The sequence below is a fragment of the Hippopotamus amphibius genome, chromosome 7 (genome assembly GCF_030028045.1).
Source record: "Hippopotamus amphibius kiboko isolate mHipAmp2 chromosome 7, mHipAmp2.hap2, whole genome shotgun sequence".
NCBI classification, from domain to species: domain Eukaryota; kingdom Metazoa; phylum Chordata; class Mammalia; order Artiodactyla; family Hippopotamidae; genus Hippopotamus; species Hippopotamus amphibius.
The window spans coordinates 50122994-50145428 of record NC_080192.1 but is presented as its reverse complement, the minus strand read 5'-3'; the positions used below and the strand labels follow the sequence as shown (position 1 = coordinate 50145428).

Below are 22435 nucleotides of genomic sequence, written 5' to 3'. Positions count from 1 at the left end.
GGGTTCGGTTTAGTTAGGGATCTACAGGGCTGCAGGGTAATCCTTGGACACTGCCCAAGGCAATCTACTCTCCCAACCTTTGAAATGACACCTCCTCCTTGCTCTACAAGCCTGCGTCGTCCCCTTCCCCTCCTTCCTCTCTGTGATGACCTCACCTATTATTTCAAGAAGAAAACAGAGCAATCAGAAGAGGTTTCACGTATCTTCTTAGCAGGAAAGCTACCACAATCGTCCTGTCTTTGTGCCCCTGGCTTCGTCTGCCTTCCCTCCCGCTGACACCTCCAACTGCATGCTGGACGGCCCCCTCGAGCCTCTTCAAAGACTTTGCTTTGGCTTTCATCCCCTTTCCCTCCTGCGTCATTTTCTCCCTCTCCACCAGATCAACCACATCAGCAAACAAGCACGCTGCATCTTCTCCCGTATTTAAAAAGAGAGTCTCGCCTAGACCACATGTCCCCTCTGGCTACTGTCCCATTTTTCTGCTCCTCTTGCTAGAGTTTTTTGAAGTTTTTAAAGAGTTGTCCACATTCTTTGTTTACTTAGGTCCTATTCTCACCTCTGCCCACTCAAACCAGGCTTTCACTCCCACCACTTCACTGAAACTTCTCTAGTTAGAGTCACTACAAACTCTCTTCTTACACAATCCTATGGCCAGTTCTCAGTCCTCATCTTATTCATCTTATCGTCAATATTTGATTCAGTTTTTTTTTAATCCCTCCTTGGTCCCATGTGATTCTTAACTTGGGTTCCAGGGCACCACATTCTCCTGCTTCTCATCCTACTGCCTCTGTTTCTTCAAGTCTTCTACTTCCTTCATGGCTGACCTCTGAAGGCTGGAAGCCCCAGGCTCAGACCTTGGATCCCATCTCTATCTATCTGCACTACCAAGATGGTATCCCTCATCCTCAAGGGTACAAATACAAACTGACTGCTCCAAAATTTGTCTCTGCTGACCTTTCCTCTGAGTCCCCTAACTCCTCCTTTCACTGATCAGTTTCCCCCTCAGTGGGTATCTGTCTCAGGAAATGGCATCACTACTTACCCAGTTAGGAAAAACCTTGGGCTCATTCCAGATTCCCCTTTTCCTCTCACATTCCACATCTAATTTGTCAGTAGGTTCTTTGGGCTCTTTCTTCAAAATCTGACCATTTTTCACTACCTCCACTTCCATCATCCTAGTCCGAGTCTACCACCATTTCTCAAATTAAATACTTCAATGGTAATTGATCTCCTGTCTCCACTCCTGTCTCCTTAAAGCCTATTTTCTATATAGAAGCTAGACAGATTTAAAAAAATGCATCAGGACTTCCCTGGTAGCACAGTGGTTAAGAATCTGCCTGCCATTGCAGGGGACACGGATTTGAGCTCTAGTCTGGGAAGAAACCACATGCCGCGGAGCAACTAAGCCCATTTGCCACAACCACTGTGAGCCACAGCTACTGAGCCTGCACTCTAGAGCCCACAAGCCACAACTATTGAGCCCATGTGCCACAACTACTGAAGGCTGTGCGCCTAGAGCCTGTGCTCTGCAACAAGAGAAGCTACCGCAATGAGAAGCTCCTGCACTGCAATGAAGAGTAGCCCCCACTCTCCACAACTACAGAAAGCCCGCACACAGCAATGAAGACCCAATGCAGCCAATAAATAAAAAATAAAATAAATAAACAAATTAAAAAAAATTTTTTTTAAATGCATCAGTACCTCAATTGTTCAATCCCTACAATGGTTTCCTGTCACACTCAGAATAAAACTCTAGCTCTTGCTACAAGTCCTACAGAACCTACCTTTGTCTTCCTCTCTCTCTCTCCAACCTCATCTCTCGCCACTCTCAGCATTACTCCCCCTTTCTGGCCATGCTGGCCTTCCCTCAGTTTCTTTAACAAGCCCCGTTCTGACCTCAGGGCCTTTGTACTCGCTGTTCTTTTTGGCCTAGAACCCTCTTCCTCCAGACCATATGGGTTCACCCTTCATTTTAGGCTCACTCAATTGCTACTGCCTAATTGAGGCTATCCCTGACTTTCTTTTGAAACACAGAGTCCATGTCTTTGTGCCCACCACTCTCTACTCCTTACACTAGTTCATTTCACTTCGTTGCACTTAGCACAGACTGACCTTATGTTAGGCAGTCAATGCTTGTTGAATGTCTGTCTCCCCCGCTAGCATGCAATTCCAGGAGGACAGAGGCTTGTAGGGTACTGCTAGCTTCTGGAACCTACTAGGCACATACAAAAAAATGAGAGAAGATCATTTTATTTATAATGGACTTAGAGAGCAAGTAAAGGATTGGCTGGAGGAAAAAAAAAGCGATGTGGTGAAATACACAAGGGTAAAGTACATGAAATCAATGTGTAAGCAGTTTACATCCTATGCAGAAGGTAGGAAAGCGCCAGGGGTGCAATCAAACTCCTAAAGAGTAAAAGATTCGCCAGGTGTGCTAAAGTAGTTCCCTCCCAATTCTGAAGCAGAAATCTTCCTAACATCAGTTTACCATCTAGCTCAGTAAGAGTCCTTAGAAATGTGCAAGAATGTTTAATATTAAGAGAATTGAAAATGTGTATATTGAGCACATCGCCCAGAGTCGTCTTTACTCACTGAGTCGGATCATGGGAGATACATATGAACTGATTGTAGAAATCTCTTTTCAGGGTGAAAGGCTCTGCCACAGAGCAAAATGACTCATTTCATTCATTCAGTGTTCTCTTAAAACTCTGGATTAGTCTAAGGTTTTAGAAGGGAAACACAAAGCAGACAGTTATGGTCTTACTGGTTTAAGAACAAGTATTTAAAACCCTGCTTGGCCAATTTCAATTTTTTTTTCTTGACTATTACACATGTATAGAATAAATTACATCACAGCCTAAAGCAAACTATCAGTTTACCTCCTCGGTTTCTGCTCCCCTCAGTTACTTAAGAGAAATAATGGCAGGACCCCCATGATCCCAGCCTCTACTCACTGACCCACCCATAATCAAGGGCACAGCCAGTGATGACTGAGAGGGATCCTGTGACTTGGACAGACAGAGGCCACCTGGGCTCTGAGGCTCCTACTCCCCTTACAATTTCTTACATTACTTCAGAGCAGAGGTTCCATCGGCCACGAGGAGTCAAAGTCTTTACACCTCATTCTCATTAAGAATTGGGGGAAAAATAAGAAAAAAGATTAAGAAAAAAGAATTGGGGGGACGAAGGGGAAGCTGGGACAAAGTGAGAGAGTAGCATTGACATATATACACTACCAAATGTACAATGGATGGCTAGCGGGAAGCTGCCGCATAACACAGGGAGATCAACTCAATGATGGGTGATGGCTTAGAGGGCCGGGATAGGGAGGGTGGGAGGGAGGGGATATGGGGATATATGCATAAATACAGCTGATTCACCTTGTTGTACAGCAGAAACTGGCACGACAGTGTAAAGCAATGATACTCCAATAAAGAGCTTAAAAAAAAAACAAAGATTTCTCCTCACCAGCTTCTCCTTTCACTCACTGCTCAGGACTCTGCTGGAAATTCACTGTTATCAAAATGAATTTTAGATAACATTTATTTTATCCACTATTTTCTAGCCCTGTGACCTTGGACACGTTACTTTAGTTCTCTGAACTTGTTCCCTCATTTCTTAGAGGGAAATGAACAAAACTTACTTCCTGGAGGTGCTGTGGAAGAAATGCAACGTCAAAACGGTTAGGCCGATACTTGGCACACTGCATGAAGTGAATGACAACTAGTATTTTTATAATTATCTTCCCTCACTCTCTCTTTCCAGGGTAGGTTACTCTTGTGATCACTGCATTCTTGTTATTTCCTAGGCTTTGGGTTAATATTGTTCAACCTTCTCTCTCTCTTTCAGTATTTCTTTCATTTTATAGCAAAAGCCCCAAATGCCTTCCACTCCCGTCCAAATGCTCTGCTTCTGCACTATAAACCAACAACTACTCCTCAATATACCGGCTAGCTGGGGTTCTCAAAGACATCTCTTTGGAGAAGATTCTCACTCCAAGCCAGTTCTTCCCAAAGTATACTCTACATAAACACTGATGGATGCATTTGAGGGAATACATAAACCTTTTTAAAAAAAATTTCAGTTACAATTTTTAGAAATTTATATTAGAAAAATATACTTAGCATGTCAAATTCAAGACAATAACGTGTAGGATAAAGTTAAATTAAAAATTAATCAATTTAAATTTACTTAAAATCATATTCATTATAGTCGAGGTGGAACAGGTATATAACACATATTATGACATGGGAGTGACGGAAGTTGGGACGCTGTTCTAAGTCATGTCAGCCCGAGGATAAGAAAGGGGTATTGGTGGGCCTAACTGCTCTATGCTACAGTAAACTGTGTAAGATGGTTCTTTTCTTTCGCTAGTGCCAATCAATTCACACAACTTTATTTCCCTCCCCGCCCCCTTTTTTTACAGAACTATTATTTAAAAAATATTTTTTTAGTGGAGTATACTTGATTTACAATGTTGTGTTAGTTTCAGGTGTAGAGCATAGTGATTCAGTTATACATACACATATATTCATTCTTTTTTCAGATTCTTTTCCCATATAGGTTATTACAGAACATTGAGTAGAGTTCCCTGTGCTATACAGTAGGTCCTTGTTGGTTATCTATTTTATCCATACAACTTTCACCCAGCCTAATTCTCTAAAGTCACTTAATTAAAAAACCCTGGGACGTCCCTGGTGGCACAGGGGTTAAGAATCTGACTGCCAATGCAGGGGACACGGGTTCTAGCCCTGGTCCAGGAAGATCCCACAAACTACGGAGCAACTAAGCCCATGCGCCACAACTACTGAGCCTATGCTCTAGAGCCTACGAGCTACAACTACCGAGCCCACGTGCCACAACTACTGAAGCCTGTGTGCCTAGAGCCTGTGCTCCGCAACAAGAGAAGCCACTGCAATGAGGAGCCCACTCACCACCACCAAGAGTAGCCCCTGCTTGCCACAACTAGAGAAAGCCCGCACACAGAAAGTAAGACCCAAGGCAGCCAAAACTAACTAACTGAATTAATTAATTAACTTAAAAAAACAAACAAGAAAACCCCCTGAACTGAAGGTTACCCTAACGTGGGGAGTGGGAGAATTCATTTTTCTTCAGTGCCAAAGTAGTAGACTGAAAAGACTTTCTCCTTGAAGCATTTGTGCATGTCTCCTTGAGCCTGCTTGTAAAATGTTTTCAGACACTGGGAGGCTGTTCTGGCCGTCATCAGAGTCACTCTGATGACTTCCTGTACCCAGAGCACGACGCTGACCAAATACCACCACTCCTGTAACACAGGGGGCCTCAGGGAATACCCGGGCACAGGACTAATTCATTACAAATAATTCCCCCTAAATTGCATGCTGGAAGAATTATTGTTTAAAAATCACCTGCTGCCTATGTACCACTTCATTATATTTCACTCCTGTTTACTAAGGCGGGGGAGACGTTCAAACATAATAGACTGTCATTTCTCTGAATCACTAATGAAAGCTGCAGCACTGAACACACAAATCAAGCTGCTTGTTTTGCCCAGAGTTATTTGAGGAGAACTCAGGATGTACCACCAGCCACAGAGCAAAGTGGATCAGCTCTCAGGAGGAAATCCTTCATGCGTGACTGCCATAAGAAGTAATAAGTTCTGCTTTGCATCACTCTATTTATAGACTCCAGCTATTTTCGCATATTTTTTGGCCTTTTTTCTATAGCAGAACATATTCTCGAATGAGTCACTCTCATCTTGTCAATTTTACTGTTAAATTGTGCTCAAATGTTCTCTTTAGGTGTTAGAGGATTGCACAGACATTTTCTGTTCAAACAGGAGTAAATGAGACTGGGGAGAGGGGAGACCTATGGCCTTTAAAATTCTCTAGCTTCTAGCTGACCTATATTTCATTCATTAGTCTTGAGCGGCAGACGACTGCCTTAGAAATGCCGTAGTTGGTGCAGCCTAATGGCTGCTGCACAGCCTACGATGAGTCAGAAAATATATGGTAAACGGAGACAGTGTTGTATTTTTTTTTTGTAGCAAAGTATACTAGTTATGAGGTGAGACTCTGCACAGAGAAAACCTTCCTGATGATCTTTGCTTGCTCATTCATTTCACCAAATATTGATTTAAATCCTTACTATTTGCTAAGCAGTGCTCTATGCACTGGAGACAACAGGAGTGAACAGGACACATAAAGCACTTGCCCTAGGGTATCTCATGTTTCAGTGAGGGAATGAGAAAGAAAAAAAAATAATCAATTTATCAGTCAGTTTCAGGTAGTGATAAGTACAAAGGAAAACCAAACAGATGGGGGTGTGGGCAGAATCTCAGTCATATCTGCAATGCTACCAAGAGTCTTGACTTTATGACCTCAGAAACTTGTCTCTGAAGAAGTGATATAGTATTGCCAATTTCTTAAATATTCAATTATTACAACACTTGTAAACATTATTGTTTTCAGTTCTTAATGCTGACTGTGAGGCGCTCCAATAAGATGCACCCAGGACTGTGGTCCTCACTGTCCTCACCTCGGCCCACTGGGATGCCTTTGAGGATGCAGGACAGCCTGACTGAGTAGCAGAGGTGCTCGCCCCTTGGTATCTTCCCATGTGAGTCATCCCTTCACTAACAGCAGAGCTTGACCCAGCATCTTTGGGCAGCCTCTGCAACACCCTGGCACCATTCCCCCCCCCCTTTTTTTTTAACTTTTTAATTAATTAATTAATCTATTTAATTTCACAATTGCACTACTAGTATGCATGTCTTAAAAGACTCAATTGAGTTTGTTACAATGTTACTTCTGTTTTATGTTTTGGTTTTTTGGCCACAAGGCATATAGGATCTTAGCTCCCCGACCAGGGATCGAACCGGCATCCCCTGCATTGGAAGGTGATGTCTTAACCACTGGACTGCCAGGGAAATCCCCAAAACTTTATTTTTTTGAAATAATGTGAAAATTGTGTGAGAGCTGCAGGAACACTATAAAGCCTCCTTCATATCCTTCATCTGCACAGATACATACAGAGACATCTCTCTTGTTTTTTCTGAATCACTGAGTGCACGTTGCAAATATAATGGCCCTTTATCTCCTTTCTCCCTGGTTTTATGGAGAAGTAACTGACAAAATTGTAAGACATTTAAACTGTACAATGTGTCGACACACGTATGCTTTGTGAAGCACAATGCTTTGTATGATATGACATGCTTGAGTCAATGTAGTTTAGTTTCCCATTGGTGAAACTCACCCACTTCTTGGAGAAGCTCAATGGTGGAAGTAAAGAGCACAAGGAGAACTGGGCCTGAAAATCAGAGGAAATGCCCTTCATCCACCTGAATGGTGTGAGAGCTATAAAATCCTAGTGTAAATGTCACACTCTATATCTACTGTAATAATGAAAATTTAGAGCAATGAAGCGTCAAATTGTGTGTTAACAAAGAGGAAAATGTGAACAGAGAGGGCAAAACCTTCAAAATCCTCGTCCTTCCCCCTTAATTCAAGGTTGCCAGCTTCTCCGTGGTGCCACGGGCACTGAACTGTTTTCCACACTTTGATTCTTCAGTAGGTGTCGACCCTTCCTGGACGTATGCTAAACAGCGTGAGGGTATACATCTTGGGCTAAGGGACATTTCAGACTCTCAGCTCCATATTTGTACACCCTCTGCAAATACTCAAATGTGAGAAGCAAGAAAGACATATCATCTTTATTTAATTATGACCAAGTTGAAAAATGTCTTTTCTCATATTCTAGGAGGAAAACACAGTTCCCACACAAACTTTTGTGGCCTCATTTTGGCTACAGAGTTAAGATAATGTTCCTGGGGCACCAAAGTTTGGAAAAGCAACAGATGTGAACACTTGGCATCTTTCTGCTTTTGTGAATTGCCCAGAATTCCTTGTCAAGACTAGCGTAAGCAAAGAAAGCTATCCTACTTGGAAAAAGGAGGGAAATCAAATAAATAGCATACTACCTACCTCTAGGCTTTCAAGTCTAGTGTAGTATCCTGTCTTTTCCTTTCATGAACATTAGACAGACATGGTGAAACGCCTCATCTCTAAGTGGCTAAAGCCACAAATTATGGTAAAATATGTTAAACCAAAAGTCTGTACAGATATCCTATAATAATTTGGACAAACCCTCCAGGTGGTCAAACTTTGATTCACCAGTAATCTGTCAAACAAAGGAAGATCAGATTGACAGACTCTTTTTAATAAACATAGATATGTAGTAGAATCTGTAGTAGAATCTTTGTACTTGGAATTCATCTTCTCTTTGAAAAAAAAAATGAGCAGAAGTGAGACTGAAAATATGCCTCCTTAGTATTTTTAAACAGAATGTTAAGTCTTTAATCTAAATTTAAACTTCAGTGTCATAGAGACACTCATGTCATTTCTTTTTTTTTACTATTATCGTTATTAAAGAATTCACAGAACCTTATGACAGACTAAAAAATCTTGTTTATACACATTATGCCATAAGAGACATGATTAAAATGACAAGGTTCCAAAAAACATGAAAAATGCATTTCCCCTTTATCCAAAGCAAATGCATTTTGCTCCTAAGAGATGTTTAATCCATTCCCTTTTTTGAGAAGAGACAGGAGGGGGATGAAGGGATTTACAGTTAGAGTTGTCATTTAATGAAAGACACATATTTGACTTGTGATTATAAAATAACTGCTGTAGCAATTTTGAGTTTAGACAGCAGTAGTAGATTTTGATATGAATGAAAAGCAAATTACATCTTTGTTAACATTCAAGGTTATGTTACTGGGTCAGAATTATTAAAAGTTACTCTTTATTATGCCGTGGAAATAGTGGAACCCATGTTAAGAAACCTTATCTATGTATGTGTGTACAAATATTTATTCCAGGAAGCATCAGGTCTCTATAGAATTAGTCTTAAAGAACAGATTAAGCTTTCAAAAAAACTTGTATAGAGAACTTTAAAATGCCTTCCACTACCTTATACTCCTCCTCCATTACATCCCCATCCCTTCCATCAGAGAAAGTGCTCATATGAATGGTCAAATTCAATCACCATCATTGGATCAGTAGGTAGAGATGTGAGGAAAAGCCATGGCTCCGTTTAAATTCTAGCTTCTGGGTGTTTGCTTACTCCCAGGAATTGTGGCACCAAAATCTTCCCTGAGAAGTGCCTTTGCACTGAGAAGATCCAGAGCCAGTAGAGGAGTCAAGCTTTCCTTTAAGGCCTCTTTCATTTCATTTTTTCTTTAGCCACATCTTTCCTTGCTACCAGGGTGGTAATAATACTTTTGAGGGAAGTAAGGTTGGGAGGTGAGCACAGGAGAAAGAAACAAAGGCTGGAAACTGCATTTTGCTCTTTTAGCTCCACGGGGTCCACCTTATTCCATCAGGAGGACACTGGGATTTTTCAGCTGAAGCTCCAGCAAATAGTAAAGAGTGTGCATTTTCCAGGTCTCTGTGTATTTCTCTCTCTTTCTTTCTCCCTGTCCCCCACACCCGGACTTTACGGGGTTAAATGTTGCCATGTTAGGTGACTGGTTAAGACTTCTGGATGCTGGATTACATCTCTCTTTGACTTGGCCAAAGATCAGGCGAGAGTCCCTTCTCATTGCTGGAACAAGAATTTATGGGTATTTTAAAGTAAGACAGTAAAAGTTCAGAACTCCAAGTGTCAGAACTCAGTCAGGAAACAGTTTCCAAGAAGTTTCTTAATTTTCTCCTTACGATATAACAGTAAGGGCTTCCTAGGTGGTGCAGTGGTTAAGAATCCGCCTGCCAATGCAGGGGACACCGGTTCGGGCCCTGCCCCAGGAAGATACCACATGCCACGGAGCAACTAAGCCCGTGGGCCACAACTATTGAGCCTGTGCTTTAGAGCCCATGAGCCACAACTATTGAGCCCATGTGCTGCAACTACTGAAGCCCATGCGCCTAGAGCCCGTGCCCCGCAACAAGAGAGGCCACAGCAATGAGAAGCCCCTGCACCACAACAAAGAGTAGCCCCTGCTCACCGCAACTAGAGAAAGCCCGTGTGCAGTAACGAAGACCCAACACAGCCAATAAATAAATAGATAAATAAATAAATTTATATTAAAAAAAAAGAATTCTTACCTATGTTTACCAAAAGACATGTATAAGCATATAGTATTCATAATAGTAAAAAAAAAACCCATCAATTGTATATATAAAAAAAGATATCACAGTAAGTCATAATCAGCTATTAACCATTTTGGTTTCTTAGCCTTCTGGCTGGTGAACTCTTTTTTTTCTCTTGGACTGTTCTAAATAATTGAGAGGATTTTGAAGATGCCCAGCCCTTTTGACTGCTACCTCATAAGAGGGAACAAAAGGGTGTTTGTTCATGTTCAAGCTCCAGGATAAAAGCCCTTGAAGCCTACAAAAAAGGTTCCTGATTCCAGTAACTTTAAAACTGACATAAGGGGGCTTCCCTGGTGGTCCAGTAGTTAAGAGTCCCCACGTTCAATGCAGGGGGTGTGGGTTCGATCCCTGGTCGGGGAACTAAGATCCCACATGCCAAGTGGTGTGGCCAAAAAAACAAAAACAGAAAAAATAAAAAAAGAAAACCAAAAAAAAACTAAAAACTAAACCTGACATAAGGAAGAGCAAAAGGAAAAAGTCTATTACGAAGAATCACTATCTGTCATGAACTAAGGATTATAATTAACAACTTCTGTGTACCTAACATGTAACTTTAAAAACTGCTTATTGATTTTAAGGAAAAGTCTGGCCCATAAACATGTGTTATAATTTAGTATGTAACACTAGAAAACCCATGAAAGGAAAAGATGAAACTAGTCAGTGATTTTGTTTAGTACCCCAAAAAGTGGTAAGGACAGCGGGATGTCTCTTCACTCTTCCCAGCAGAGGAGTACTGAGTACCAGCTACTTAGAAAAGCCAAGGAGGAATTGATGGATAACTGGCATTCTTTAACTTCAAACTTTGGGTACTTCCTTATTGCTGACAAGGAGAAAGCAGAGAACACAGCCCACTGCTGACTGCAGTAGTTTTTCTAACTGTGACCAGCACTAAGAATGACATTTTACAGGATGAAATAGAAGAAATCTCAGCACTGGGTGATGTCATCTAATTAGAGATTTGAAATTACTTTAGAATCTTCAAAGCGCACAAACAAGGATATGTAATATTCACAATATGCCTCTTTATAAGCCATGTACTTTCATAATGAATCTAAGCCTTCAAAATAAGAAAAAAATATAACCACATGTAGTTCTTATAAAAATAAATAATAATGATGAACAGGGCAAAAACTGGACTCATCTTGCTCTTTATTCAAATGGAAAATCCCCTTTCACCGACGTTTGCCAAAACCACCCAATTTAATGCTGGAAACACTGTTTTGTTAAACTACTGTACTCTAAAATCTTGTCACTAAGCTTCAGCTGTACTCAATTTACTTGTGTATGATATAGAAAGACATTATTTTTGATAAATGTCTAAATGTATTAATGTTTTTAACCCTTCTCTTGAGTACAGTTGCTACCGTAAGAGGTTTTCCATTAGTTCAGATAAAGTTTGAATAATATTCTGAATTTCCTTCCTTTTTTAATTTTAGAACATTTGTGTCATTCCCAAATTGCAAGATATGGAAGTGTTGGGGTAAAGACATTTTAAGATATTTTTCCAAAATGTTTTGTTGAAAAAATAGGTGTCATTTATTGTATGACAAGAAACCTAATCACAGCTTCCTAAGGAAACAAAGTCCGAGAATTTTACAAGCGTTGTTCAATGGAAGTAAATGCAAGTTCAAAGAGACCAGAAGAAAGAAGTAATTTGTTATTCAGCATGTATATGATCTGCCGCAGCAATTTTGAACCACTTTGTTCTGCCGGGTTTGTCTCAGTAAAGGGATAGACGCTGCTGTGAGAATCATCCCCTGAAAACAGAGGTGAAAGTAAGTCAGTGAGTGAGAGCTGATATAAATTCAAGTCATTTTACAAAGGATTTGCACACAAGATGAATTTTCACAAGTTGGCAAGCTTTTCCAGAGTCTAGCTGTCATGAACGTTGTTTCAACAAATTGTGTAGAATGCAGTCTCCACTCTATGAAACAGCAGTGATTTTTTTTTTTACCAAGTTGGAACTATTTAGGATCACCAAATAACAGGGTTTAGAAAGTAAAACAGCTGAAAAATCCAACAGTCTGGTCTAACCTGGGATGCTCTGTCTCCTCACAGCCAATGCTCCATCAGGCGGCTTTGTCTGGCTGGCGGATTTAGTGTAGGGACTCTCATCTGCAAAGGCACAATGGAGGGTTTGGTTAATTTCCATCCAGTTTCTAATGTAGTGAAGTCTTCCAATGGACTGCAATCCTTCTGCCAGAGAGAGGTGATATGATACAATAGAAAGAGTCTGTAGACCTGGGTCCTGACTCTGGTTTAGCCGTGGGACAAGGTCAGGTCATTTAAAATGCTCTGAACATCAGTTTCCTCTCCTATGAAAGAGGGATATACTTTCTCATTCACCTCTTAGGATTGTCAGGATCAAGCTATAGTGCACATGAAGGCATAGAATGGTAAGAAGTTTGTAAATACAGTATACAGATTATTTGCCTGTCACCTACATTCACTGATAAACAAGTATCAGTGAATAGCAGTAACAGGAAGACAAAGAAGGAATAAAATGGCTCAGTGGGCACTAAGAATAAACAGGTAGAAGAACAAAGGAAATGAAATGTTATATTTCAGAGAAGCAGATAGAGTATTAGTATTGCAGGGGAATAAAGACACACAGAATTAGTGGGTTCCTCTTGAAAGTATGAACTGGCATCCAGCGGAAAACAAAGGGATTCAGAATAAGACCAGAGAAGCTAGGTTAAGAACAGGGAAGGAAGAATGATTTGGGAAAAGAAGACATATATTGCAATGAGTTGATTCGCCCACTTTTAGAAAGAGATTGAAATAACTTGCAAAATCAGAAAAAGAACAACTGAAGAGACAGAAGGCATGAAGCCCAGCATGTCTCTGACAGTGAGGCAAGAGGCTGGCTGAGCAAAACACTAGGTGACAAAAGCATACAAGTGATGGATCTGTCAAATTCTAAGTAAAGTGATTTTTTTTTTTAATCTAGGAAAGGATTTAGTCTGGCTTCGAATATAGGAGTAATGATCAAGGATGGCAAATATCAGGGTTAAACAGAAACGAAATACTCTTGCTAGTTTGCATGAGACATTTGTATAAAGTAAAAGAGATGTCTGAGTGACCATCTTAAACATTTTCAAGAATAGGACGTATATGGCCTGAGTGCACATAATGGAAAATAATTACCTAGGAGATCTACTCAAGCTAGATGACCCAAAGGTTACTTCTGGCCACACTACTAGATTGGTTTGTTGTTGTTTTTTGTAATAGGAAGTCATTAAAGGATTAAAAAGCATTATATTATGCAAGGCAAACTATTAACTATAACAAGGATTTAATGCAGCAACAGGATTTTGTCACCTGAAAACATATTTCTCCCAGCTAAGTAGTTTGTGTTGCAAAATGGAGAACCTCGATTCCTCTTTAGGATGTACTTCTGGTTGAAATGATTCACGATTTCTTCATAAAACTAACAAGGTCTTTATAAGCAATAACAAAAAGGAAAGATTAACACTGCTGTAAGCTGCAATCAACTTAAAAAATGGCAGTCATGCTGTTTCATGTTTATATTCCATTTGTCACACAATTCTTTATATTCTTCCAACCATAAAGATAAACTACCAATTTTCAGATACCAATACACTCAATGGCATCACTTTTACTTATGAAGCAGTATCCTAGATTTCTGACTCTTCTCTTTGCAAAAGCGATTTTGCGTGTTAACACAAACCACAAAAACAAAATCCAAGCCTTATACTACAAAAGTCTCCATGTTGCTATACCATGCCCACTTGAGTGTTTGAACTCTCTTCTCACAGTGTTTGTTTATTAACCAGGCAATGTGCTTTATATAGCACCCATTAAAACAAACTTACTACACGTTAAAATCTGGATTCTTATAAAACCAATTTAAAAATGTATTTCCTTTTATTACCTAAAACTTTGAAGCTGTGTATTTATGAGTACAGAGCACTGAGCCAGGAGACATAGCTCATAACAACCAGTTTCAGGGGCAGCATCTTGGAAGCCTAAGGGTTTTCCTCAGTTTTCAATTTGTCTAGAGTCCAGCCAATTAAAATCTTGGGTTGAATCCAGTGCTGGATTTTCTTAAAGGGCAATAAGGATTTGACAGTGGGGTGTTTTGCACTTGATGCTCTATTTTAAGGAGCCATGTCTTTAGAAATCTACCCAGTTTCCATTATAGAAGCAGTCAACCCTGGTAAAACTGTTTTCTCATTTATATTTGGAAACAACTTCCTTGATTTAGAGCTGAGATAGTCTAGTTATGCACATTCTTAAAAGGTTGAAACTGAATTCTAGATGGCCACCTGGCCAGCCTCTGCTTATCCACTCCCCAGACCCCAACCTAACTCCCAGTATTAGGAGTGTCCTTACTGAGCATAGGTGAAAATAAACAATTACCTAGAAGGCAAAATTTGCATTGGTCAAAGGACCAGGCTGAAATAAGTTCGATATTACCTAAGAATAGCTTACTGAAGTCAGTCAGGGTGAAAGCAATAATTCCTAATGGAAATGAGGCAGAATCTTGGCCACATTCATCATGAGAGTTAAGGAGAGCGTAGCAACAGAGCAGCACGGCTTCTTTTAACATTTGTTTTTAAAGACGTTTTTCCTAAGAATATCTCTTCAATTTACACCTCCAGGAGGCATGAAAGCCCTTTTACAAAAACCCACCCATCAGAAAAATGCGCAACAATTCTCTGGATGTGATTTACTCAAAGTCAACTCTTTATTCAAACGTTGAAAATAGAATCGGAGGGAAGACACTGAGTGAATCAGTGGCTCCAGGACAGGATATTAAAGGACAAGAATGTCTGGGGAGCAGAGTGGCAGGCAGCGCTGTGGAGTCTTCCATGGTGTTTTCCTCATGTGCTCTTTAATGGCCATGTGCGGATACATCACTAGAATCTCATGATTATAAGAGATGCTCTTAGACCACTGTTTCACTTTAGAGTTAGGACTTGAGGCCCAGAGAGGTAAATTTATAGAAGGCCCCACATCCAGAGTGAGTCTAGACGGAATTTCTTTTATTCCTATCTCTGTGCTTTCTTCTTACGTTATTTCCTCTTGGATAAACGATAATATTTGATAGGTTATCAGGTACACATTTCGGTATCATACAGGTAAGTAACTGGACACACCACTCCAGCAGACACCTGGCATCATGTAAGTCAGTTACTTTGGAGAAGCCTACAAAAATGAGTAATCTTAGCCAATTCTCTGTGTGTGTGTATATATAAATCTCACTTCCCTCTCCTCCACATACTTATTTGCCTAAAATAAGTAAATTTAAATTGTACTACAGAACTGATTTATACCTTTAAGGTCACTTATTTGAAGACAAAAATTTAAAATAAATGCCAATACACATGAAAAGATGCTCAACATCACTAATCATTAGAGAAATGCAAGTCAAAACCACAATGAGGTATCACCTCACACCATTTAGAAAAGCCACCATTAAAAAGTCTACAAAGAACAAATGCTAGAGAGGGTGTGGAGAAAAGGGAGACCCCTATACTGTTGGTGGGAATGTAAACTGGTGCAGCCACTACAGAGAACAGTATGGAGGTTCCTCAAAAAACTAAAAACAGAGCTACCATATGAGCCAGCAATCCCACCGCTGGGACTGGGAGAAATATATATCTGGAGAAAACCATAATTTGGAAAGATATATGTACCCCAATGCAGCACTATTTATAATAGCCAGGACATGGAAGAAACCTAAATGTCCACTGATGGAGGAACGGATAAAGAAGATGTGGTACATATATACGATGGAATATCACTCAGCCATAAAAAAGAACAAAATAATGCCATTTGCAGCAACATGGATGGACCTAGAGATTGTCACACTGAGTGAAGTAAGTCAGACACAGAAAGACAAATATCATATGGTATCACTTATACGTGGAATCTAAAATATGGCACAAATGAATCTATCTGCGAAACAGAAACAGATTCACAGACAGGCTTCTGGTTGCCAAGGGGTGGGTGGAAGGAGAGAGATGGACTGGGAGTTTGGGGTTAGTAGATGCAAACTATTACATTCAGAATGGATACACAACAAGGTCCTACTGTATAACACAGGGGACCATATCCAATCTCCTGGGATAAACCATAATGGAAAATAATATAAAATAAGAATGCATATATGTGTATAACTGAGTCACTTTGCTGTATAGCAGAAATTAGCACATTGTAAATCAACTATACTCCAATTAAAAAATAAATAAAATAAATGCCAGTACAATTCACTATTCCTCAGTAAAAGCCTTAAAAATTTCAGTGAATTATACGATCTGTTAATACTTCTCCTTTGCTTTATCAGCAAGATACTAAATAGACTTTCAAGTTCCATCTAATTACATAAGTGAATTAAAAATAAGTCAAATAACAAAGCCAGGAATCAATCTATAGATAATATCTAGAACAGTGTCCAACTCATAGTATGCATTCATTAGCTATTTGCTGATAGATGATTAAACTGCATTTCATTTTTCAACCTAGAGCATTTATTATAACCAGGAAACCCAAAGAAAGTCAAACACTTGTTATGAGCTATCCTCTTTCCACCTTCTGATCTCTTTTTCTAGGTTTACACCATATGCCTTTTAAAGCCACATCACCACCTAACAGCTATTAAGTATTGCCCTATTGTATGTTCAAAATCTGTGACTTTTTATAAAAATAGTATTAAAATATATTTCCTTTAATTTTCATTCAGACTACAGAAAGATTTATTGAACAACCTTTAACATAATGCCTTTAAACAAAAGAGTTCTGATTTTCATACCAAACACTCAGCCTTGACTTTGATGGCAGATCATGTTAACAAGGGATCCTAATGGAAAGTCACTATAGGGGCAAAGGAGGCACTGAGCTAGTGAGTCACTGCTCATTGAAGTGAATGCTGCAAGGAATCGTCAAGGGCATCTTAGGGTATCAGAACTGTCAGCCTTTTAAAATGACATCTTAGCAGCTAGATAATCACTGTCACATATGATGGCTGCCCACTGCCATTGGTCATAACAAGAGTGAGCATGGGTCCCTTTATGGTGACATCCCATGAGGCTAGGGAAAATGCCCTCCATTAAATGGAGAATCGACACTGTGACAGAGACACAGAAAGGGCTTAGTCAAGCATATACTGAAAACAGAAGTGGAACAATGGGGGGGCCATCTGTCCCTCTCATTCCCCCTAATTTGGCCACTCTCCTTATGTGCCAAACACAGGAGGGACAAACACAGATCATTTGTTTTGATTACATGTTCCAAGTGAAGCTGGTATTTACAAACTTGGAAAGCAAATGGCAGGCACGTAAGAAGCAAGGCTTCCTTCTGCATCACAACCAAATCCTATGCTGGAGCTGGGAGAAACCCATCTTGGGGAATGGACTCATGTCCCCTCACGTTACTGTAACCTTGAATGGCTGCCTGCCATCAAGTAGCATCCATGTGTAATCAGGCTGGTCCTTGTCTCCACCCTCTGCCTCTCCCATTCCCGGAGTCTGCTTCCCAGAGGAACTGGATATAACTATGGTTTCAAGAATCTCTAGCCGTGTTCAGGGCTTTACTGAAAAAAAATTTAATTTCCTTTGGCTGAGGCCAATCAGCTTATGCTAAACAATTCCTAGCAACTAATTATGCACAACTGAGGCACCTGCTAAGCCAGCAGCTCCCTCAACTTCTCGATTAGGAAAAAAAAGGCATTTTGTGCAATTAAACATTATGACCATTTTCTAACAGCAGGGAGACAGCCAGCTCACACCACAACGTTCACGCACCTCATTACGAACATGGAAGAAAACTGCTTTTCATGTATGAACAAAATGAAATCCGTTGTGAAGGAAATAATCTGTCCCTAGAATTCAATTACATTCCACAAACTTTAGTGCCTACTATGTGCAAACTAAGAAAGTGGATATAAGATAATAAGATTTTCTGTGGAATGGTGATGGAGGAATCCTTATGACTTCAATTCATAGGTTTGAGACTGGAGCATGTGCTTCGTTAGCTGAGGGGAAAATGAGCATGGGCTTAGGGTCCTGGTGGAGAAAGGAAGCTCCACTGCGATGAATTAATGCAGAATTCTGCAATCAGAAAAATCAAGAAACAGGTGATGTTAATTTTCAGCTAACCTGGAAGTTTTGCGTGGTGTGGGACCATAATCTTTCCAGTATTTGGGTCCTGTGAACATTGTATCCCAGCCCAGCAGCAGCATGTTACAGATTGGCTGTTTCTCTCTCTCTTTTTTCCTAAGTTTGAGCAACATGGTCTTGATAGAAAAGTAAGACAAAAATATTACAAGGAAGAAAAATTACAGCACAGTGCATCTAAAACAAAACAAACAAAACAAAAAATAAAAAAAAATTGACCAAATATATCTTAAAAACTAAATCTATAAAAAGATATTTTTAAAAGACAAAATAATTCATCATAGTCAATCGGGTTATACTCCAGGCATATATTGTTTATTTTTATATTTATTTTTTAAAAATAAATTTATGAAAGCCATAGTGAGAATTAATTTATTTATTAACTTTTTATTTTATATTGGAGTATAGTTGATTAACAATGTTGTGATAGTTTCAGGTGTATAGCAAAGTGATTCAGTTATACACATACATGTATCTATTCTTTTTCAAATTCTTAACATTTGAAAATCAGTTACTACAATTCAGAAAATTCACAGAATGAAAGAGAACTGTTATCACAAAAGGTTTAGAAAAAGCATTTGATAAAATTCAACATATATTCATGATATAATACTCTGAAATTTGGATACAAAGAAGCATCTTTACTCTTGCAAACAGTTGACAGACCACTGCCCTAGGACAGGGCAACTCGTTCTTGTTATAAAATAGGAGTACAGATGCACAGGGCTACAGCTACTCATTTGCATACTATCTCTGGCTGCTTTTTTGCTCCACTGGCAGTTTTGCAGTAGTGACAGAGATTGACAATGGAGCAAAAAAGCATCCAGGGATAATATGTTTCTCTCTTTTTGACATTAGACCTCCAGTTCAGTTTGCTGCCTTGCTGGTTTGATAGCATGCTCTAAAATTTAAGCAAGATTTCCTGAAGGCTAGCTGTCACAGGGTTTTGATCATAGAACTTAATTCTGTCTTTCTTTACTTGTAAAAACAAGGTATAACTACAAGCACAGGGCCCTGCATAATTTAAAGAAATGCAAACTCAATGATATGGCCAAATATTCCTCTGCAATCCGAAATAGTTCTTAATTCCTGACTTGAATGACCCTGTTTTTCTAGGGCAAATGAAAAGTAAACCCTTAATCTTTCCTAAAGTCAGAGGCTTCTGGGTGCTACATAGGTTTAGCTCTATTGCTTTGGCATTAATTTTTGAGAAGAAACTAATTTCTTCTCCTTCCCTAATGGGATAAAGCGGTCCACACAACTAGGTTTAAACCAGAAGGGAGAAAGGATGATCTGAGCTTGAAGGCAGGAGGCAGAGGCAGGGTGCTGCTCTATTACAATCTCTTTCCTATTAAGAGATGATTTCCCCCCTTCCAACCTTCTACTTCCCTCCTCTCTTTTGTTATTTGCTTTGCATCTGCATGGCATCATTGTCTGTCCTTGACTCTGCAGGTTTCTTCACAGTTTTCTAAGTCTGACACCAATGTGCTTTATATTCTTAAAGGGGACCAGGTCTTTTGATTTTTGAACATTAAAAAAAAAATCATCCAAACAGGGCACAACTTCATTTTAAAAACGAATTGGTTTCTTTACAATGGTTTCTTCACAATGACAGAATGTCCTCTAAAATTACAGTAATCACAATCACATCACCAGTTCAGGGATTAAATATTACAGCTAAAAGGAATGCCAACCATACAGCCCATAGTGCTGCAGGCCTGTCTTATAAGACCATCTTTCTCCTTCACTGCTCCATCATCTGTTCCCTCGCTACTCAAAATGAGGTTCACAGACGAGCAGCATGGGCATTACCTAGGAACCTGCCAGAAATGGAGACTCTCAGGCCCCACTCCAGACCTGTGCAATCAGAGCCCACATTTAACAAAATTTCAAGGCGATTTGTATACACGTTAAAGTTTGGAAAGACCTGCTCTAATTGATTTGACCAATAGCAAAGGCACAACCAGTGAGGGCCCATCTGTCCTGATTGTCATCTGATTGTGTCAGTGGTAGCACACAAAGAAGCTGGCAGAATGGCTTCAATACTATCCCCAGACCTCAAATACTAGAATTATCAAATTGCTTATGGAATGAATTTCTCACAAGGAAATGAAACTTTTGCAGTGTTATGGTTTTGAGTGAATTTCATCTTCGCTTGATCTACTTTAAACCCTTTACCAGTCCTAACACGGATGATTTATGGGGGTACCTGGCTATATCTAAGGTTAGATTACCTGGAGCAGTTGATTGATTGTCATAATAATCTATTAGTCAATTACTAATAATCAATTAGTCAAAATTGGAGAGAGAAAATAGCATTGAGTTACCATCTCCTAGCTAGTAAAGAACAACTGAAAATGAAAACTTATGTCCTGCCTCACAGTAGGGACATGGGGGAAGCATCTTCCATGGTATTACCGCCTTAAACTCTTTTGCTTCAGACACAAAGTCACTTCCTTGCATCTGCAAAGAAGGTCTCCAGCACAGAATCTGACCTATGATCTTCACATGGGAATAAATAGGACCACTGTGGCCCCCAAGCATCTGGTCAACCTTGTGGAAGTGGTCTGTGGTAACTATGCTGCTCCCCAATGCCTGCAGGCCTTTCGGAAGAGTAAAATCTCGAGCCAGGTTAATTTCTAAATCCTCTCTGAAATTAATGAGCATGAAATTGCACATTTTCTGCCTCTGGCATTCCTATTGCTCGTGTGTCTGAATCACAAATGATAACTCCTGTGCTTCTTCCTCGTATTGTTTCCAGCAAGGACAGATGAACGAGAGTCACAGGTCGGCCTCATCACCAAACATTTCTAGACGGATGGACTCTATACCATAAAACTCATTTGCATGACCACATCAGACCCCAACTGAAAACTGTAAAATCTTATTTTCAGTACAGCTTCTACATTTTCTATATGTAGGGAGGCCTATCTGCTTTAAATCTTTGGTTTGACCATCAGACAATGCCAGCTGGCATTCTCCGTACCTCAATACTTCAAAATACGCATAGGTTCAAAAAATTCTAAGCATTAGAATAATAATTTGATAAAAAATAAGAATTACTTCAGGGTAGTGAGTACTGGCTATTTAAAACCACACTTGTTAATTCTTATTTTAAGTGTTGAAAGCATGTGATTCAACAGAAAATCACCAGTGCCTTCATCTGTAAACTTATTCCTAGTAAAAATCAAGGAATTTTTTCCTTTCTTTTCAGATGATTTCTATAATGTGATTGTAGTCCTTTCATAATGTAAGTTTTAAATTTTATTTTTATTTAATTAGAAATTAGTTGTTAAGCTTTTTCTTTTTTTCATCTTAGCATTCACTTTAACTAAGTAAATAGTGTTGCACGTTCTGTGGGTTTGGACAAAAGTATAATGACATAAGATCATTACAACTCCATAAAAAAAAAAAAGGTGCACCATTTCCAAGCTTCCCTGGTGGTGCAGTGGTTACGAATCTGCCCGCCAACACAGGGCACACAGCTTCGATCCCTGGGCCAGGAAGATCCTACATGCTGAGGAGCAACAAAGCCTGTGCGCCACAACTACTGAGCTTGAACTCTAGAGCTCATGAGCCACAACTATTGACCTCACGTGTCACAAGTACAGAAGCCTGCACGCCTAGAGCCCATGCTCTGCAAGAAGAGAAGCCACCGTAATGAGAAGCCCACACACCACAAGGAAGAGTAGTCCCTGCTCACCACAACTAGAGAAAGCCCGCGCGCAGCAATGAAGACCCAACGTGGCCAACAAATAAATAAATAAACAAATAAATAAAATAAAATTAAATTAAATTAAAAGCGTACCATTCTTTAGGAAAAAGTACTCATGTGGGTATAAATAGGCTATACCATATCTGAGTATTCTTGGAGGGTCATATGAATCAATGATTTTATGTAATAGCAACTAGACCTGGATGGTAGGATCAACAAAAATGAGACATTTGGAGAAATTTAGGGTTCCCCTCAATTTTTTGACCAATGAATAACAGAAAATCAAGAAGTTACTTGCATACATGTTGATCACAATTTAGACTGAAGGAAATTTTGTGGAGAAAATTAAAACAGTACACAGATTTTCTTGACATAACTAATGAAAAATGTTTAAAAAATCTTCATTAAAAAGATTGAAAGTTTTTTTTTTAAACATTCCAATAACA

The 22435-nt window shown here is 39.5% G+C and overlaps 1 protein-coding gene across 14 annotated transcripts in view; it reads right to left on the bottom strand.

The window, feature by feature from the left end:
• The window catches only part of GRIP1 (glutamate receptor interacting protein 1), a 690600-nt gene that overhangs the window by 186403 nt on the left and 481762 nt on the right, over positions 1-22435 (bottom strand). For 3 of the 14 annotated variants that reach the window (XM_057741777.1, XM_057741778.1, XM_057741785.1), the window contains exons 2-3: positions 18257-18393; positions 12168-12248 (exon numbers count right to left, since the gene is read on the bottom strand). The exons of 5 other annotated variants lie outside the window; for them this stretch is intronic. In XM_057741777.1, coding sequence (XP_057597760.1) covers positions 12168-12248; positions 18257-18284 — 109 coding nt within the window. In that variant the 5' untranslated portion in view covers positions 18285-18393. Of the gene's footprint in view, positions 1-2112; positions 2216-2592; positions 2721-12167; positions 12249-13454; positions 13561-18256; positions 18394-22435 lie in introns of those variants that run through there. 6 more of the 14 variants (XM_057741784.1, XM_057741780.1, XM_057741786.1 and 3 more) reach the window with 6 other exon arrangements.